Raw genomic sequence first — 20,184 nt, forward strand, 5'->3', positions numbered from 1 at the left:
GAGGGGGGTCGTTTTTAGAAGGCTTAAACTAGGCCTTTAAGGAATGGAACTAACACCAAGCAGAAATATATTGAAATCTTGATCTCTATTTTAATATCCATACATATATTATGACAAGTCAGAGATGAAGGAAGTCGCCCGCACCTGCCTTGTCCGTTATCTTTATCCGACTAAGGACGCACTATGATCGAGTCTGAAAGATGAACATACCATATTGTCTTTTATGGGTTTCGGTGAAATATCATGTTACGGCATTGCCCTTCACGGAAATGAAATACTTACTTGAACAATATGTAATTATTAATCTATTATTATTTAATTCTAATATTTGTTCACTACAATTATTTTCATTACGATGAAAATATCAATTTTGATATTTCACTGCTCTTATAGATTTCTGTATTTTTGACAAAAGTAATGTAACATTCACTGTGTCGAGATGAAAAAATCAAATGGTATCACCAAACAAATATACTTAAAAAGTATTATCTACTTCAAAAAAGGGGAAAAAACATTACCCAATAGTTTACTAGTTTATTAAGTAGTGCCCGCCCCCTATAATGGCTGCATTATGGCATGACCCTGACACATCCCAAAGTGCAATTTAAACAAAATTTGAAGCCAAAAGCATTTGCGCGCTGACATTTGATTTTGAATAGAAAGCGGGCTTATTACAAAACAGTGAAAAATATCGAAACAGTATTTCATTGTCTGAAGTGAAATATCATTTTTATTTCACTGGTAAATCTTAATAAACTACCGGAAAGCAAATAAAAAACGTTGATTATATAAAGATAAAATCTCAAGGATATTTGCATAATGCGAATGCTACTCACTCTTTTTCGCAAATCCAATTCATGGCTGCACTGCATTTTTCACATACCCATTTGAAGGCGTATTGTGAAGAAATTGCCACGCATTCTTTATCTAATATGTACATTTCCGCAAAAGCCCATTCCGTGTACGTAAATCTGTCAATGGAAAGGAGACATGGAACAACTGACCATGTATTAACATAAAAGATTTTTGAATGAAGTTCGTTGCATGGTGTTAAAACTATTTAAAATAAATGGTAACATAATGCCATATTCATCGACTGAAAGGTTTTTATTTTTTGCTAACAAAATGCATCATTTCATTTTAACCATACTCATTCATTTAAATGTATTCGTGTTTTCATTTAAATAAAATTTTCAATTAAAATTTGAACATGTTTACCAAGTTTCGTTTCATTTTTTGAGTTATGGTCATTGTTTTAGTCTTTTTAAGTTCACAACAACGCGATGACGACGACGACAGCAACATCAACAGCGACACCAGACAATGGCAACAACTAGATTTTTAATCACAAAAGACCAGCTCAAATAAGCATCGTTCTACTAGCCAGACTCTATCATGTGCGTCAAAACATAAAATGGGTTTTAAGAAGAACCCGGTATTTAAAAGGTTTTAAGGAGTACCCTTGACTTAATGGGTTTTATGGAGTACTCGGGAATCAATGGGTTCCAAGAGGGAACCCGGTATTTAAGGGATTTAAGTAGTACCTGGGATTTAAGGGGTTTTAAGGGATATCCGCCACTCAAGAAGGTTGAAGGGTTGGAAGGAGTACTCGGGATTAAAGGGGTTTTAGGAGAACCCGAAAAATAGGATTTTAAGGAAAACTCGAGATTCAAAATGTTTTAAAAAGTACCCGGAATTTAATGTGTGTTAAGTAGTACCCAGGAAAAACAGGGTATTTAAAAGAATGCAGGAACTCAAAATAATGCTTAAATCAATACGCTAACAACACTGGATTCATGCAGAAAAGGGGAGATAACCAGGTACGAAATAAGGCGAGGAACGATAGGGTAGATAACTAGATACGAAATAGGACGAGGAACGATAGGGTAGATATCTAGGTACGAAATAGGGCGAGGAACGATAGGGTAGATAACTAGATACGAAATAGGGCGAGGAACGATAGGGTAGATATCTAGGTACGAAATAGGGCGAGGAACGATAGGGTAGATATCTAGGTACGAAATAGGGCGAGGAACGATAGGGTATATCTTGGTACGAAATAGGGCGAGGAACGATAGGGTAGATATCTAGGTACGGAATAGGGCAAGGAACGATAGGGTAGATATCTAGGTACGAAATAGGGCAAGAAACGATAGGGTAGATAACTAGGTACGAAATAGGGCGAGGAACGATAGGGTAGATATCTAGGTACGAAATAGGGCGAGGAAAGATAGGGTAGATATCTAGGTACGAAATAGGGCAATGGACGATAGGGTAGATATCTAGGTACGAAATAGGGCGAGGAACGATAGGGTAGATAACTAGGTACGAAATAGGGCGAGGAACGATAGGGTAGATAATAGGTACGAAATAGGGCGAGGAACGTTGGGGTAGATAACTAGGTACGAAATAGGGCGAGGAACGATAGGGTAGATAACGAGGTACGAAATAGGGCAAGGAACGATTAAAGCTGCTCTCTTACAGATTTACCATTTTTATTAATTTCTTTTTATTTTTATTCTTGGAAAGGGCAAAGTTTTGCGTAAATATTTGCAAACCAATGATATAAGATTGCTGAGAAAAACTCAGATCCTAAATGTTCATATATTCGTTCGAAAATTAATGTTTTATGGTCAAACGATTTAAGAAAAATGCATAAAACTTCAATTTTGAACTGAAATATAAAAATCTGAGATCTATTTTTTATCAGCAGTCTTATATAATTGGTTTCCACGGATTTTCGAAAAATAAAATGCTCGTTCCAAGACAAAAAATAAAAATGTTGTCAAAACGTTCAATCTGTGAGAGTGCAGCTTTAAGGAGTCGGGGGTATGGTAACACCCCTAACATACGGAATGTCTTTTCCCTCCCATTCCCATGCGTAGTGCGTGTGTCCCTTGTCACGTCCACCAGTCCACCATAAATCTGAAATGTTTATACCGTAACCGAACCACACATATGAAAACTTTGGATGCTTAGTAAACCCATATTGAGTTTGTATCCTATGAAAAGAATTCTGATTGCATCGAAAGAAAATGAGACTAAAAACTAAAGCTTAATATTTGTTGGGGCCTTCAAAGATTACACTGTAGGTCATATAAACGGCCACTGGTACATCATATATGACCAGTGAAAAGGGTATGACCAGTTTTGTTTATGAACGAGCCATTTTTGGTGCAAAATGCATGAACACAAATTTTAAAAGACTGCTGACTAAAAATGAGATCTCAGATTTTTATATTAAAGTTAAAAACTTGATGTTTAATTCATTTTACTTCGTTAAATGAGTTAAAATAGTCTTGATTAATTTAGTAACACATACTTCATATACAAATACACAACATATCTTATTCAATCAAAGAAATGAGGAAAAAGTCAAAGGCTTATGTGGAACCCCGTTTCTCGATATATTTTTTTTAAATTACGAAGCATCATATTTATTCCATTTGTATCACAAATATACAATATTAAAACATTTAAATAACTAATTAATATTATTCAAGAATTTTCATCATACAAACTCATCTACATGTAAAGTTACAATAAAATAAAAAAAAGTAATTCGCTGTTAGAGTCTCAACTCAAACATAGGACTGTTTATTTTTATGGTCCAAGTCTTATCAGGGGCATATCAAGAATTCGGAGTTAGAGGGGGCGTAACTCAAGGACATACCCTTTTCACTTGCGCCCTTCCCGCAGAAACGACGTTTATTTGGTTGAAAGTGTTGACAGGGGCGTTTGGGGTCATCCCCCAAGAAATATTTAAAAAAATATATATATATTCCGAAAAGTCCATTAAGGGCGTATTTTATTTTTCTTCTTTACCTTTATTGAAAAGTAAACCTGGACAATTTTATGGGGTTAGGGCGGTGTGCACCGGGTGCGCCCCACCCCTCTGATTCCGCACGTGCTTATTTCCTATAAAATATACTTTCTACCAAGAACACAGACTTACAATAGATCAGTATAAATAAACTTACCAATTCCCATACCAAACATTTTAGCCACCAAAAAGTGCTGTTCCGCCTTGTCATCAATTTTAACGAGATCAGCCCCACGGGAGTTGCAGTGTGTCTTTTTATGAAAAGGAATAATTAGGATTTTGTTGATTTTCTAAACAAAAGTACTGTAACGGTCTGCCGCAAACGGCGGATTTGCGTTCATAGTATAACATTCCGTTATAGACGGAAGTACGTTCATAGTATAACATTCCGTTATAGACGGAAGTACGTTCATAGTACGTATGTTTACTTGTATGGTAATGTAACGGTCCGCTGAAATCGGCGGATTTGCGTTCATAGTATAACATTCCGTTATAGACGGAAGTACGTTCATAGTATAACATTCCGTTATAGACGGAAGTACGTTCATAGTATAACATTCCGTTATAGACGGAAGTACGTTCATAGTACGTATGTTTACTTGTATGGTAATGTAACGGTCCGCTGAAATCGGCGGATTTGCGTTCATAGTATAACATTCCGTTATAGACGGAAGTACGTTCATAGTATAACATTCCGTTATAGACGGAAGTACGTTCATAGTACGTATGTTTACTTGTATGGTAATGTAACGGTCTGCCGCAAGCGGCGGATTTGCGTTCATAGTATAACATTCCGTTATAGGCGGAAGTACGTTCATAGTATAACATTCCGTTATAGACGGAAGTACGTTCATAGTACGTATGTTTACTTGTATGGTAATGTAACGGTCTGCCGCAAGCGGCGGATTTGCGTTCATAGTATAACATTCCGTTATAGACGGAAGTACGTTCATAGTACGTATGTTTACTTGTATGGTAATGTAACGGTCTGCCGCAAGCGGCGGATTTGCGTTCATAGTATAACATTCCGTTATAGACGGAAGTACGTTCATAGTATAACATTCCGTTATAGACGGAAGTACGTTCATAGTATAACATTCCGTTATAGACGGAAGTACGTTCATAGTATGTATGTTTACTTGTTTGGTAATGTAACGGTCCGCTGAAATCGGCGGATTTGCGTTCATAGTATAACATTCCGTTTTAGACGGAAGAACGTTCATAGTACGCATGTTTACTTGTTTGGTAATGTAACGGTTTGCCGCAAGCGGCGGATTTGCGTTCATAGTATAACATTCCGTTATAGACGGAAGTATGTTCATAGTACGTATGTTTACTTGTTTGGTAATGTAACGGTCCGCTGAAATCGGCGGATGTGTGTTCATGGTATAACTTTCCGTTATAGACGGAAGTACGTTCATAGTACGTATGTTTACTTGTATGGTAATATGCAAATTAGCAAAGCCCGGGTTCTGTGTGTACAGAGAAATTAGTATACATAAAGACCAGTGGACCTCTTCAGGGTCGAGTATGTTTTTCACTGAAGGGATCTGTTGGTGGTTGTATACCGTCGCACGTTACAGTACAATTGTTACGAAGAGTATCAACAGTGTGTGTATACCACCTGATAAATTTGCGTCATAAAGGTTACGTCGGACAGCAATACTTTGCCTCTTATGAAGACTTTAAACAAAGATAACTTCACTATTTCTTCACCATTTTAAATGAAACATAGCGCAATCTACGCCGCTAACAAAGCATCAACTTCGATATTTTACCAGAGTTTGATTGAGAGATTAGTTTCTTAAAACACTTCGACAAACCTTTTCATAAAACGGCAGTCTGACGGAGCACTGTAAAAACATCATTTTGGAAACAGGTTTGTTAAAGTGTTTGATGAAACAATTTTTTTCTTAACAAAGTAATAAAACAAAGGAGGGGCTCTTTAAGTGGCAATGACTGCCCTTTGTTTCATTAAAATTTGTGTAGTGAAATAAAACTTATCTTTGTTGTATGTCTTCATTTTAAGGTCATTGTTGCCTTCCGATGTAGCATTTATGACGTAATTTATCACGTGGTATACACATCAAATTGTCTCATTCATTTTCGTACAATAAACTCAAAGAAATCCACATGCATTTGTACGCAATGTCGTATGAATTGGTAGTTGAACAACAATTACCTATCATATGGTAAATATAAACACATAAATGTCTTAATAATATCCTTACTTAATTGCCATTTATATGTTACTCAAATTAAAATAAATGTTTGAGTTTGTTTTGACGTATAATTATGTAGGTTAAATAAAGCCAATAAAATTAAGAATTTCAGGAATAAACTTATAAGATACTTATAGAAGTCACATGATATGCTTAATTAATACCACCATGTTGATAATACAATGTATGATACAAGTGGCTTTCAAAATTTCCCACACTGTTTAAGGCCTAGTATAATCCTTCTGTAAGTGCAATTAGCAGGAGATGCACAGCCGGGGATTGTCATGCCAAACATTCCTTAAACTGACCAGTTGCGTCGGCCATTATATGATATGGAACGCAGGTCATGGGTATTGCAATTTGCGGGTGATTATGTTTTATATCTACACAAACATACCAAATACCAAAACAAACATATCTGAGAGGTGAAGCGGTATTCGTTAAAACTTTGTATGCTAGGATCTCCGTTTTTTATGGCTTATCAAAATCGACACAAATACCAGTTGAATCTTAGGTATCCTCTTTGAGATTACTTATTACTTAAAGCTGCACTCTCACAGATTGACAGTATTGACTGTTATTTTATGTTTTTGTCTCAGAATCAGCTCAATTTTGGCATCAATGCATTCGATTCAGTTATATAAGATTGCTCATTAAAGGACATACCTGTAGCACATTTATTTTACCAATATACAGAGGATGAACGATGCTGACCCTGCAGCTTGGAAATCAACCCCAGACTCTCTAGAAACTACTGGCAGGCGGCCCGAAGAACAGTATTTCAGCTTACGTCATATCCACGTTATCTCACCTAGCTAGCTTCGCATCACATGCAATTCCTTAATATGTAATCACGCGAATATGCAAGACCGCATCGTTTAACAATACTTCAATTGTTTGAAAAACTGCCGTACCATTTATTTTCTTGAAAAAACACGTTACGCTTTTAGCCATACAACATCTTTTTTTGAACGTAAATATGAAAAAATGCGATCATTTCTTTTTCACCAGTCTTAATGCACTGGTTTCTAGACATTAGCGCAAAAAATGGTTTCAAGACAAAAAATGAAAAAAAAATGTTCAAAACAGTTTTTCTGTGAGAGTACAGCTTTTAAAGCTGCACTATCACAGATTGAACGTTTTGACAAGTTTTATTTTTATTTTTTGTCTTGAAACGAGCCAATTTTGCGAAATACCATGGCAACCAGTTATACAAGACTGCTGACAAAAAAATAGATCGCAAATTTTAATATTAAAGTTCAAAAATTGATGTTTTATGCAGTTTTCTTAAACCGTTAGTAACGGTTTAAGCCATAAAATATTATTTTTCGAACGGAAATATAACAATCTGCGATCTGATTTTTTGTCAGCAATCTTTTATAATTGGTTTGCAGATATTAATGCAAAATTTTGCTCTTTCCAAAACAAAAAATAAAAAAAAGTTGTAAACATGGTATATCTGTGAGAGTGCAGCTTTAAGTAAGCATTCAAGTAGCCATCAAGTTTAGTTCGACTCGTGGGGATGTTGCTTTGGTTTAAGTTTACCTTAGCTGCGTCCCAGCTCTGCGTTACGGGGCTGAAGTAATAACAAGAGTTATCTCTCCTGGACCAAAATGCCGGACATAGTGTACCTATGAACAAAATGTGAATATATAAAGGGGGCTTTTTATAATGAACTTTAGTGAACATTAGTGACATTTAAATAAAAACTAACAAGGATTACCTCAGTAAAACATGGGATATCATATAGAAAAATGACGTCACTTCCGATCTCTTTTTTATTTGAGCGGACTGCCAGATTGATGTCACCTTCTATGACGCACGCGGGTTTGTCTACAAAACATATAGGAGTTTCCACAAGAAAGATTTTGGACCAATGAAAGTGTGGACATACATCAGGTATATACTAGCGTCAGGTATATACGTGTGATAGATGTATACAGGCAAATATATTTTCTATGGAATAAATAAACAATTGTAAAAAAAACAGTTCCTACTTTCCGCATGTGTCGTTGAAGTGGTTGTTGCTCTTGATGTCGTCGTCGTTAAGAGAACTGGTGTTGTTGTTGGTGATGGTAGTGTTGTATGTATGACTGGAAAATGATATTTGGTTGCGCTAATAAATGACAGCTTTCGGATATAAGGTAGATATTTTAGTGTCTGGTATTTATTTGATAAAACTGATTTCTTTCGTAAACGGTCATTGTATAACGAATGTATGAAGGGTTTGGAAACGATTGCGATGAAAAAACAAAAACAAAACACTTGTTCAGTATCCATATCTTCAATGATGAGTATTATAGAAAAAATTATGTAAAAAGCTACAGAAACAAGCTCAGTAGCAAAAAGTTTAAACATAAACCCGGTTTAGTGGCACTGTGCAAACGCCAAAGACATAGAACACAAAATAACAAACAAGAAACATAGAAGAACAGCACAAAACTCCACAAACAGCACAGTGCATACATAATATCTATCTAAAAAATTAGGTATGTTTATGAAGAATAGTTAGGCACCGCCTTGAAACGGTCAGAAAATGTAAATTTACTGGGGGCTTAAACCAATTTATGAGCACAAACCTCGCTCTTATCCCATCAATCCTTAATAAAGATAAAATGCAAAAGGTAAATCTTATCAAAGTATGCATTAACTTGAGGAAGCTTACCAATAAAACAAATAATAATAAACGTATAGGTAAACCCCAAGTACTTCTATGATTAGAGATCCCAACTCTATCTGCAGACGGAGGGATACATTTCAGAGCACCTTATGCAAAACTTTTCAAAGATACGATGCAGTCATTGTTAGAAGTTTTATTATAGAAATGGACAATATATATTGTCTGTTAGTTGTTGTTGTTGTTTCCCAATGATACTAATATTATTATTATGACCATGCCTTTGAATAATATTAAGAGTTATGTTATATATAATAGCTCATTAATATGATTTATCCAGGATGCTTCACAATTTAGATATAACAATGGTGACCATGCATTTAAAATGGATTTAAATATATATATTAAACAGTATATCTATTTAAAACTTATCACTCTTATTTATTTTATTTCCCAATCAATTTAATTAATAAATACATTAGATATGCAGATTGTTTATATGTTATAGTGAGACAGTGAGATTATCTACTCGAAAAGTGTCAACCTTAAATGGCCGGGAGGCAATAACAAATACACAGAAAATGGCCCCTGCTGTGACACCAGCGCAATAAAGAGGAGATGCACTGCAGGGAATTACATGCCAAACATTCCTTAAATTAGGCCTTTAAGAGATAAATAAATCTACTCGGCGTGATGTCTGCAACTTGTACGAGTTGTGAGAAATCTTTCTTTGCTTTGAGACACTAAATGCGGAACGTTAACCAGTAGGCGGGGCTTAACCGTGCTAAATTTATCTCGTACGGATCAGTAATAACACGTATACAACTATACACCCTCTATTTAAAGAACGTTGTCATTAAAAACATGGTAAGAAACAGTTTTTTAACCACTAGCAGCGTAATAAAATTCATACTATCGCGCTGAAAAGATCGTGTTTAATTTCAATAACTCAAGTGCTGGCTTCAGTAGCTTTTTCATAGTGATTTGTATTGTATTAAGCATACTGTACCTTAAAGTGATATGTGCTGACAATTAGGTATCACAATTATTTACCAATACATGGGTCAGAACATGGCGTAGAGCCTATTCTCTCCCCAACGCACGTGCCATTGTTGACGGAAGTGACGCAATGCCTGAACCGGTACCGAAGTGCTTGGCCACACTGTCCTAAACAACCCCACCATCCACTCCAATCGGTCCAAATTCCATCCGTGTAAGCATCTTTAAAAATAGAGTAAAATCATTTTTAATTAATACATAAACGGACGCACATTCTACATCCATGGTAGGAAAACAACGGTCTATCGGTATGCATGAGAATCTTCATTGACAGCGATGTAAAGTAAACTTCTGCCAAAGGCCCCTAGCAGCACTTTAAATCGACCAAGGCCCCAATATCATTAAACTACTTAAGTCAACTATCAAATCTCAATCTCCTCTCAAAATTCATAATACGATTTTATTCTAAGTAAATGGGTGCAATGTTGCAATGAATTTGGTCAGCTACCTGGCTCGCATGTTCAATACATAACCTAAAAGGACACTGTCTTTGATCGAATTGCACACCTTCCTTGGACCTAAAGACCGAGAGAACATAGTTCAGAAACACAGTTCTTCGGTCAATAGTACACATTTTCTAGACCTGTAGACAGGAGGGGGTTTGGGGGGGAGGGGGGGTAGGGCATTGAACACTAAGCACTGTATGTTTGTCAATGTAACACATCTCGGAACCTCATACAGGGAGGTTATTGATCATGAACACTTTTGCTTTCTGTACACAAATCATATGGGTTTTTTTTGCTTTAATCATCCAGGTTAAACAAAATAAAAAATATTTTAAGATGAAAATGTGCATTAGCTTTAAGGTCGTCCCTAACAGACGCCAACGAAATGTCTGTATAAGATGAAAATATAAAACCTCAACAGTTGGCTGTAAACAGTAGTAACAGTAATAAAAACCAAAGAACTTTTGGGCTCGATCACCAACATCGGTTCCTTCTTATAACCATTTAAAAAGGACATAAATACTGGTCCTTAACTACAGTATCAAATATACCTGGACACTTCACGAATGGACAGTTGTCAAACTTCAAGATTGGCCCTTTGCAGATGTTACCACCATTTGCAGGGGAAGGGTTAGTACATGTCCGATGCCTGTTAAGGAATATTGTGTATAAGATCATTTCAGTATTGGAGATGGTGTAGCGAATTCAAGGATAAGGGATAGTTTAAATGATAATACTTTTCATTATATATTTGTTTGGTCTTCTTTATTAAGACAAACTCAAGTTTTTCAAGACAAAGTTTTTTGAAGGGTACACTCCTATCTAATTCAACGTTTTTCCAGCTCAGATATAATGAGAAATTTCTGACGGATTTGTAAATATGAATTAAAATCTAACATACTGTTTCACACAAGGCAAATCAATTGTCAACAGCATGCACTAAGTTGAATTTTCTTTTGTTATAACTCTAAAAGAAACAACAAAAATGCAGACTTACCTATAAATACATGTATACTACAAATCAGATTCGGATTGAAATATTTTAATAACTAATATGTCATGAAAAGGATTTCGAATATTTCAAACTCACGAGTATGACCTATCTCCCATTGGTAACAATTGACATTAAGAAGTGAAAATATTTTTATAATATGTCTTAAAGGACCTTTGGCAAGAATTAAACATAACAAAGCATGCATTTCAAATGTATTCTTAGGCATTTGACCTAGATATTGGACCGATCAAGTACTGTAAATAAAACGCTGTGTTTAAATACAAACCAAATGAACGAATTCGATGGGTACACATTTTTAATGGAGGGCCATGAAATGAAGGTTTTATACTTGCACCTACGTCCTCGCTTTACCTTTTGGTTACAGCACCAAGTCCGCAAGTACTCGAGCACGACCCAGGAGCGGACCATTCGGACCATCGCCCGTCAATCACTGCAGGAAAATACTTACTAGCATCGAGATCAAAACAAAGTCACATAACACATGTTACAATAGAAACCTAAACGTTCGTGGTAATTTACGAGAAAAAAATATATAAATATATAAAAAAGTATTTCCATGTTTTATTCAATTATAAATGTCTGGGAGCGTTTTTTTAAAACTTTCTGCATAAACGAAAGCCTTAGAAGTATCTAATTTAACAAATAGTGCAAGGGATATGAAAGGTTCAATATCCAGCAGCAAACAAATACGTGTTACTTGTTACCATTAAAATCAAGTATGACGAAAGAGGAACGCGATTTTTCAGATGTTAATTTCTTACTTATAATAATTATCTTTTCACTGAACATTTTGCTTAATCTTATATCTTACTTGCTCAACCAAATGGCAACCATTTTCAACCCATTGTATTCGAAGAAATATTTTGACCTGGGGGTTTGCGGATTGTTCATTTCACTTTGCAAATTTAGTATCTCGACATCAGAAGCTGATATAGGACAATACTTGCTCACTCCGCTAGTGACGTCATATCTTAATTGATTCAAATCACTAAAGCCCGTTTAAAAATATTGTGCTTTATTTGAGACCAAAGTTTTTCTCAATTAAAAGTGAACGATGAAGGTTAATTGTTAATTGAGATTTCGGTGTAGAAACGATGTTGAATCTTTGATGTACATTAAAACTCTGTATTCAAAACGCTGTATTCATTTAAGAAACAATACGTTTATCATACAAGATACATTCGAAACACATTGAAGAAACTAACCATGTCCAGATCTTGTAGTGGTTGTTGCTATGGTTGAGGAAATTTCTGTAGCTATTTTTGTTAGCGATTTCATATGCAAAGTTGATTCAACATACTGAAACTAACCTTGTCCAAATTGTGTAGTAGTTCCTGGAGTTATCGTGTTAGTTTCAGTAGATACCGTTGTTTGTGTTGTTTGAATGCCTGTAATAAAAATGACTGGTATTGTTAAAATTGACAACCCTGATAAGGTACATTAACCGCCATTTCAAGGGATGTTGCAGTTTCTTTTAGACATACTTAGTGTTTAAGGACGCTTCTATATATATTGTTACCAGCTATGTTTTTTTTGTTGTTGCGCTAACGAGGCAGGTCCGAAATCCTAAATATTCTTCGTCTCATTAAATACTAGGTAATAAGTAGATCATGTCACTGATATGCTCTTAAATACAACAGTGCAGCACCAAAATTAAATGGATCATTTCAATAATTTAAACAAACATATATTTTTTCTCTATTAATGAGGAGAAATTACTGTTTTGGAGTCAAACATGACACTTATTGGTTAGAGATAGTCATTTTAATTATTTTATACTATATCCATTGTAACTGGAATATTTAAGTTTCTACGTTTGAAATTATGAATAAGGACGATCTCTTTCATTGATTCGATGTAATATCCAGTAGATGGCGTGATTTTAGTTATACACGGGTAGTTTAAGGCGATAAATAGTCATTCAGCTTCGAAACTTTAGACTGAACGGATCGAGTTTTGTAAAATAATTGTATAAATTAAAAAAATGAAGTAATTTGGAGATTGTAGAACATTTGGATCAGCATTTCGTGATATCTAAGATTATCGTGTTTAGGTATGTGTGTTTGAACTAGTGAAAGCATTATTACAGAATTAAATACCTGGGAGAAAGTTATGGTTATCAACTCAAATATTTATCAGATATGATGGTTGAATGCTATATATGATGAACAGTATTGTATATTCACATGTTTGTTTTGTCAACATCCGAGTACTCCTATGTATTCAAATCAATAAAAAAAATATTTTTTAATTTTAAGTGTGATCGTCTTTTCATAGACATGGGGTCTTTAAAGGAAACATAATCTCTATTATGCATTTGTTGTTAACAGGTAACAGGCCTATAAAAATCTGGTAATGGTTACCCGACCCTACCTTAATAGGAGCCGACCCAACCTTTTTTTATTGCCTGTCGGTTAAAGAAAAAATGTGATTTTTTGTGTGTGTTTAAATATGAATTTTAAATAGCTGTATAATGAATATCATTTTTACGCCATTCTTGAATGACAACAATAGCAATCTAACATACAGCCTAGCATTAAAACATCCAACCTACCACATCTGTTTTTGGAAAAGATGTAACCCTTATCACACAAACAAATTTGACCTTTCTCAATGTGTAATGTTCGTGGTACTACAAAGAATGTGAGTAAACTGTATGCTCGCGCATGCGCAGATCCCATTCGACGAATATTACTTTATAAAAGATGCCCCTCAATATAAAATCAAATTTCTAGTTGTTGTTTTTTTCAAAATAAATGCGCTTTTAATGTATATTTGCCTTCGTTGAATGTCTTTAATTGGTTTGAAAATCATCCAGTGATGTAGTTTTAGGTTATGGCATCATGTGCCTTGGTATAGGTATAGGTCTAAAAGAATGTCCAGCTAGCTCAGTGGTTAGCTGTAGTGTTTACCAAGGCGTCTCAGACGCCATTTATTTCTGGCCTCGGCATATAAAACATATCGTTTTGTAATCGCTCTATGCATGTGCAAATAATAACAGAAACAACAATATGTATAATATAAGCCAATTAGTTGAACATTCAAAAATAAGCCCTGTTTAGGGGTGCATGTCATGGACCCAAACAACAATGAACTAGAGACACAAACATATTAACACCACGTCTTAAATCATCAGTTTCACTTTTGGTTTTATTACTGAATTTTACATGAAATGACACGTGCCTGGAACACTGTGATTATGTGATGTCTGCATTAAAATCAAACATGGCGGAAAAGGCGTATTTATACACACATGGCTCAGTCACAGAATTATCATGACATTTCAGAGAGTGTTCAGAATTCGGATTTCTTCAATTTGCTTCGATTCAAGCATAAACATGCATAAATTAATTGAAATAAAAAACGTTGCGTTTCAAGCATCTTCTGAAGCATTGTACTTCTGAAATATTTTGGAAAACCTTTTTCTACTACTGTCGTACAAAATTGCTGTTTTAGAAATATCAAATACTAGCCGTAGCGTTTTAATAAGGAAAACAACAAACCTTAATATCGAGTTACTACAAAAGTTAAAACTGCCATAGTGTATCTATGCACGCACATGTGGTATAATTTCAAGATTGATAATAAAATTAAACGTCTCCGGCAATTTCGTTATACATATAGATAAAGTGTATTAATGAGTAATATTATCCTTTAAGTACTTAACAAATTGTAAAAAGAAGCAATTCTTACCTACAAAACTCGCCTATAGTAGTTTTATAAAAAATAAAAAAAGCCTATACCGAAGATTAAAAATACCGCAATCTACATATCACAAGATCACCATTGCGCTTTTTATCATGTGTGTTTACCTACTGATGATAGTCTTCAAGTAAATTACTACAACACTCGTCTACGGTTATTGCTACATTTGTTCAATATTCATCATATCCGTAGTGTATTAATGAGAGTTATGTATTTTTCCGAAGTCAACCAGAGCGTAGTTATGCCGATATATCATATGTATTTAAAAGTGAATAATAAGAACGATAAAATGCATTTTATTTTATTAATATGTCTTTAAAAGGGTAACAGTAAAAGGAAAAAATGTTCACTGGAACATTACCTAATTAGGGATAATGTATTTGTCACTAATTCGTGAAGTGCAAACTTGATTTATTAACGGTGTTATATTAAATTATTTATGTGTACTATATAATGTTTGAAATTAATTTCTTTAATTATATTAGAAATCTTTACTGTTTCAAAATTGATAAACAATTTACCTTTAATATTACAAAAGCATTTTAATCGTGAGCTTTAAGCCTCTGCTTTTGGGAAAACATGTACAGGATTATAAAAATAAGAGGTATTCCGACGCTGTACGATAGCGGTAATCAGAAGCTGAAAATTTAAGTACGGTTTACACTGCTGCGGTAGTTTGCCGGTGTACGATAGAGGTAATGAAGACATCCGAATTTAGGATCAGCATTAGGCGGCTATGGTAGCGGAAAGGATATGTGAGTTTAATTTACGGAATCTCAAGGCTTGCCAGTTTCCTACTCAACAAAATACCACACTCTTGCGTAACATATTGTCAACGGGAGTGATAAACATAATATTGAAATAACTTGTTTAAGAGTCGTTGGTATTTTTTTAAACTTTATTAAAATTACTTACGACATAAATTACAGGTCCTGGCGCAAACATCCTGAGCTAAAACAGGGTCCTCGCACAAATTGAGGTTATTTGCGCATCCCATTGGGTCCAAGTCCGCGCATGGCTCACTTCCGGTGATAACAACTATAATGCAGCTCCATACTGTTAAAAAGATAAAAAAAAAAAAAAAAAAAAATAGAATATACATTACACTCTTTTGTTGAATATTTGTTAACATATTGCACTTGCGAAGTCATTTCTATAAGCCTTTAAATTAAGACAAAGATATTGCTACATCAAAGTATACTAACAAGTAACGTGCATTTAACGTTCAAGTAATGGTATATATAGCTTTCATGTAATCTGCCCTCATGTAATCGTATATATAGCCTTCATGTAATCGTATATATAGCGTTCATGTTATCGTATATATAGCCTTCATGTAATCGTATATATAGCGTTCATGTAATCGTATATATAGCATTCATGTAATCGTATATATAGCCTTCATCTAATCGGCCTTCATGTAATCGTATGTATAGCCTTCATGTAATCGGCCTTCATGTAATCGGCCTTCATGTAATCGTATATATAGCATTCATGAAATCGGCCTTCATGTAATCGTATATATAGCATTCATGTAATCGGCCTTCATGTAATCGTATATATAGCCATCATGTAATCGTATATATAGCGTTCATGTAATCGTATATATAGCCTTCATCTAATCGACCTTCATGTAATCGTATGTATAGCCTTCATGTAATCGTATATATAGCATTCATGTAATCGTATATATAGCCTTCATGTAATCGTATATATAGCGTTCATGTAATCGTATATATAGCGTTCATGTAATCGTTTATATAGCCTTCATGTAATCGTATATATAGCCATCATGTAATCGTGTATATAGCGTTCATCTAATCGGCCTTCATGTAATCGTATATATAGCCTTCATGTAATCGTATATATAGCCTTCATGTAATCGGCCTTCATGTAATCGTATATATAGCGTTCATGTAATCGTATATATAGCCTTCATGTAATCGTATATATAGCCTTCATGTAATCGTATATATAGCCTTCATGTAATCGGCCTTCATGTAATCGTATATATAGCGTTCATGTAATCGTATATATAGCCTTCATGTAATCGTATATATAGCCTTCATGTAATCGTATATATAGCCTTCATGTAATCGAATAAATAGCGTTCATGTAATCGTATATATAGCCTTCATGTAATCGAATATATAGCGTTCATGTAATCGTATATATAGCGTTCATGTAATCGTATATATAGCCATCATGTAATCCTATATATAGCCTTCATCTAATCGGCCTTCATGTAATCGTAGATATAGCCTTCATGTAATCGTATATATAGCGTTCATGTAATCGTATATATAGCCTTCATGTAATCGTATATATAGCCTTCATGTAATCGTATATATAGCGTTCATGTAAACGTATATATAGCCTTCATGTAAATGGCCTTCATGTTATCGTATATATAGCCTTCATGTAATCGGCCTTCATGTAATCGTATATATAGCCTTCATGTAATCGGCCTTCATGTAATCGTATATATAGCCTTCATGTAATCGGCCTTCATGTAATCGTATATATAGCCATCATGTAATCGTATATATAGCGTTCATGTAATCGTATATATAGCCTTCATCTAATCGGCCTTCATGTAATCGTAGATATAGCCTTCATGTAATCGTATATATAGCCTTCATGTAATCGTAGATATAGCCTTCATGTAATCGTATATATAGCCTTCATGTAATCGTATATATAGCCTTCATGTAATCGTAGATATAGCCTTCATGTAATCGTATATATAGCCTTCATGTAATCGGCCTTCATGTAATCGTATATATAGCATTCATGTAATCGTATATATAGCCTTTATGTAATCGTATATATAGCGTTCATGTAATCGTATATATAGCGTTCATGTAACGTATATATAGCCTTCATGTAATCGGCCTTCATGTTATCGTATATATAGCCTTCATGTAATCGTATATATAGCCTTCATGTAATCGTATGTATAGCGTTCATGAATTTGTATATATAGCCTTCATGTAATCGTATATATAGCCTTCATGTAATCGTATGTATAGCGTTTATGAATTTGTATACATAGCCTTCATGTAATCGCATATATAGCCTTCATGTAATCGTATATATAGCCTTCATGTAATCGTATATATAGCCTTCATGTAATCGTATATATAGCCTTCATGTAATCGTACATATAGCCTTCAGGTAATCGTATATATAGCCTTTATGTAATCATATATATAGCCTTCAGGTAATCGTATATATAGCCTTCAGGTAATCGTATGTATAGCCTTCATGTTATCGTATATATAGCCTTCATGTAATCGTATATATAGCCTTTATGTAATCGTATATATAGCCTTCAGGTAATCGTATGTATAGCCTTCATGTAATCGTATGTATAGCGTTTATGAATTTGTATACATAGCCTTCATGCAAATGCATATATAGCCTTCATGTAATCGTATATATAGCCTTCATGTAATCGTATATATAGCCTTTATGTAATCGTATATATAGCCTTCAGGTAATCGTATGTATAGCCTTCATGTAATCGTATATATAGCCTTCATGTAATCGTATATATAGCCTTCATGTAATAGTACAAATAGCGTTCACGTATTCGTACAAATGGCGTTCATGTATTCGTACAAATAGCGTTCATGTATTCGAACATAGCGTTCATGTACAAAGATGTATTCGTACAAAAAGCGTTCAAGTATTTGTACAAATAATTTTCACATATTCGTACAAATGACCTACAAATACACGTACAAATAACCTTCATGTATTTGCACAAATTACATACATGTAAACGTACACATGACCTAAAAATAAAGGTACAAATGACCTACATGTAAACGTACAGACGACCGTCAAGCAAACGTACAGATAACCTTCATGTGAACGTACACATTACATACATGTAAAGGTATACATGACATACATGTTAATGTACAAAGGACCTACATGTAAACGTACACTTGACCTTCATGTATACTAACAAGTAGCGTAGATTTATATGTACACATGGCGTTCATTTATGTTACTCTAAGAATCTCAACAAGTTTAAATTTATATAAACCGTTAAGAAAATGGTTTATTATTGAAAACGATTATGGGCTATCATCATGTACGTCTTTGATGTATATGTGATATTATATCGTGGAAAAAAATAACTTCAGTGTATAAACTTGTTGATGATGACATACCTAGCGCATGGTTAATCATTCCGTTCCACTTTAATACACGTATGTATATGATTTGTAAGTAGAGTAATTTATATAGTAAATGGTTTCTTATCTTTAACACGCTGTTTGAAATCAGCAAATATGCAGATAAAGGGGAGCAATTGTATTGATATATGTGACCTTAAAACAGAATAGATTTTTGAAGTTAAGCTTAAAAACCTTTAACGAAATGATTCCTTACTTGTTACGTTATTGTTCTATGATTGATTTCGATTAATTCAAAACACCTCACTGACGAGTATACAGTCAAACCTTGTTGCACGGTCACCTGCTTAAAAGGCCACCTGCCTTATAGGGCCACTCCAAATTCCCCCCGTATGTGTAAGTGCATATCGACTGACAAATGAGGCCGCCGTTACTAACTTTTGACCCCATGGAACACTATAACCACCCTTGTCATTGACACTTCGCTTAAAATGAAGTTTACGGATTATTACGACTGCCTATTTTTATGCAAGCTATTGTTTCCCACAGGCAAATTTATACAACGAACCGAACATTAAAATCATAAGGTCGCTATTCATGGCACATCTTAAATCATTTCTTAACTTAAATTGATTTCCGAAAATGTTTATAGTCAAAAGTTAAGAAAGTACACATTTTGTTTTCATACAAATATGCATTTTACATAAAACTAATACAAAAAAAAATAGTTTTGATATTATTAAGTTATTATATCGTTGTGACGTAATATCGCAATACGTTAATTAACGTTATATTTAAGATATACTTAGGATTTAATTAAATGTAGATGTATCTACATACTGTATTTTTAGTAATGTAGGGCATATTTGATTTTCATTTGAATATGGAGGTGGTTGACAGCCGACCTGGTACAAATGTACAAAATGGTCATGTTAATTACAAAAACGTGTATTCCTTGGGTTGTAAAGCTGTCATATCTATACAACAAAGTAGTATAAGAGAGATGATTTTGGATGTGAAAACAGAGGGGTTAGGCTAGGCAAGGGGAGCGGCCTTGGGTCCTTAATGGACGGCAGTTAGGTTAGGATGCGGGATTACCTTAAATGTCATACTGTATTTAGAACTTATTATTATACTTAGAAAGAACGT

At 34.4% G+C, this 20,184-nt stretch overlaps 1 protein-coding gene across 1 annotated transcript; it reads right to left on the minus strand.

The window, feature by feature from the left end:
• Window positions 1–70: 70 nt before the first annotated feature.
• LOC128222903 (C-type lectin domain family 10 member A-like) lies at window positions 71–19,104 on the minus strand. The gene is made up of 12 exons (XM_052932077.1): window positions 19,072–19,104; window positions 15,803–15,943; window positions 12,493–12,570; window positions 11,534–11,612; window positions 10,719–10,816; window positions 9,716–9,883; window positions 8,043–8,138; window positions 7,591–7,676; window positions 3,981–4,074; window positions 2,853–2,925; window positions 837–971; window positions 71–193 (listed from the first exon to the last, which is right to left on the minus strand). The coding sequence occupies exons 1-12, from the start codon at window positions 19,088–19,090 to the stop codon at window positions 163–165; spliced, it is 1,098 nt and encodes a 365-aa protein (XP_052788037.1). The 5' UTR covers window positions 19,091–19,104; the 3' UTR covers window positions 71–162.
• Between the last annotated feature and the right edge of the window lie 1,080 nt (window positions 19,105–20,184).

This window comes from Mya arenaria, chromosome 17, assembly GCF_026914265.1.
Source record: "Mya arenaria isolate MELC-2E11 chromosome 17, ASM2691426v1".
Lineage (NCBI taxonomy): Eukaryota > Metazoa > Mollusca > Bivalvia > Myida > Myidae > Mya > Mya arenaria.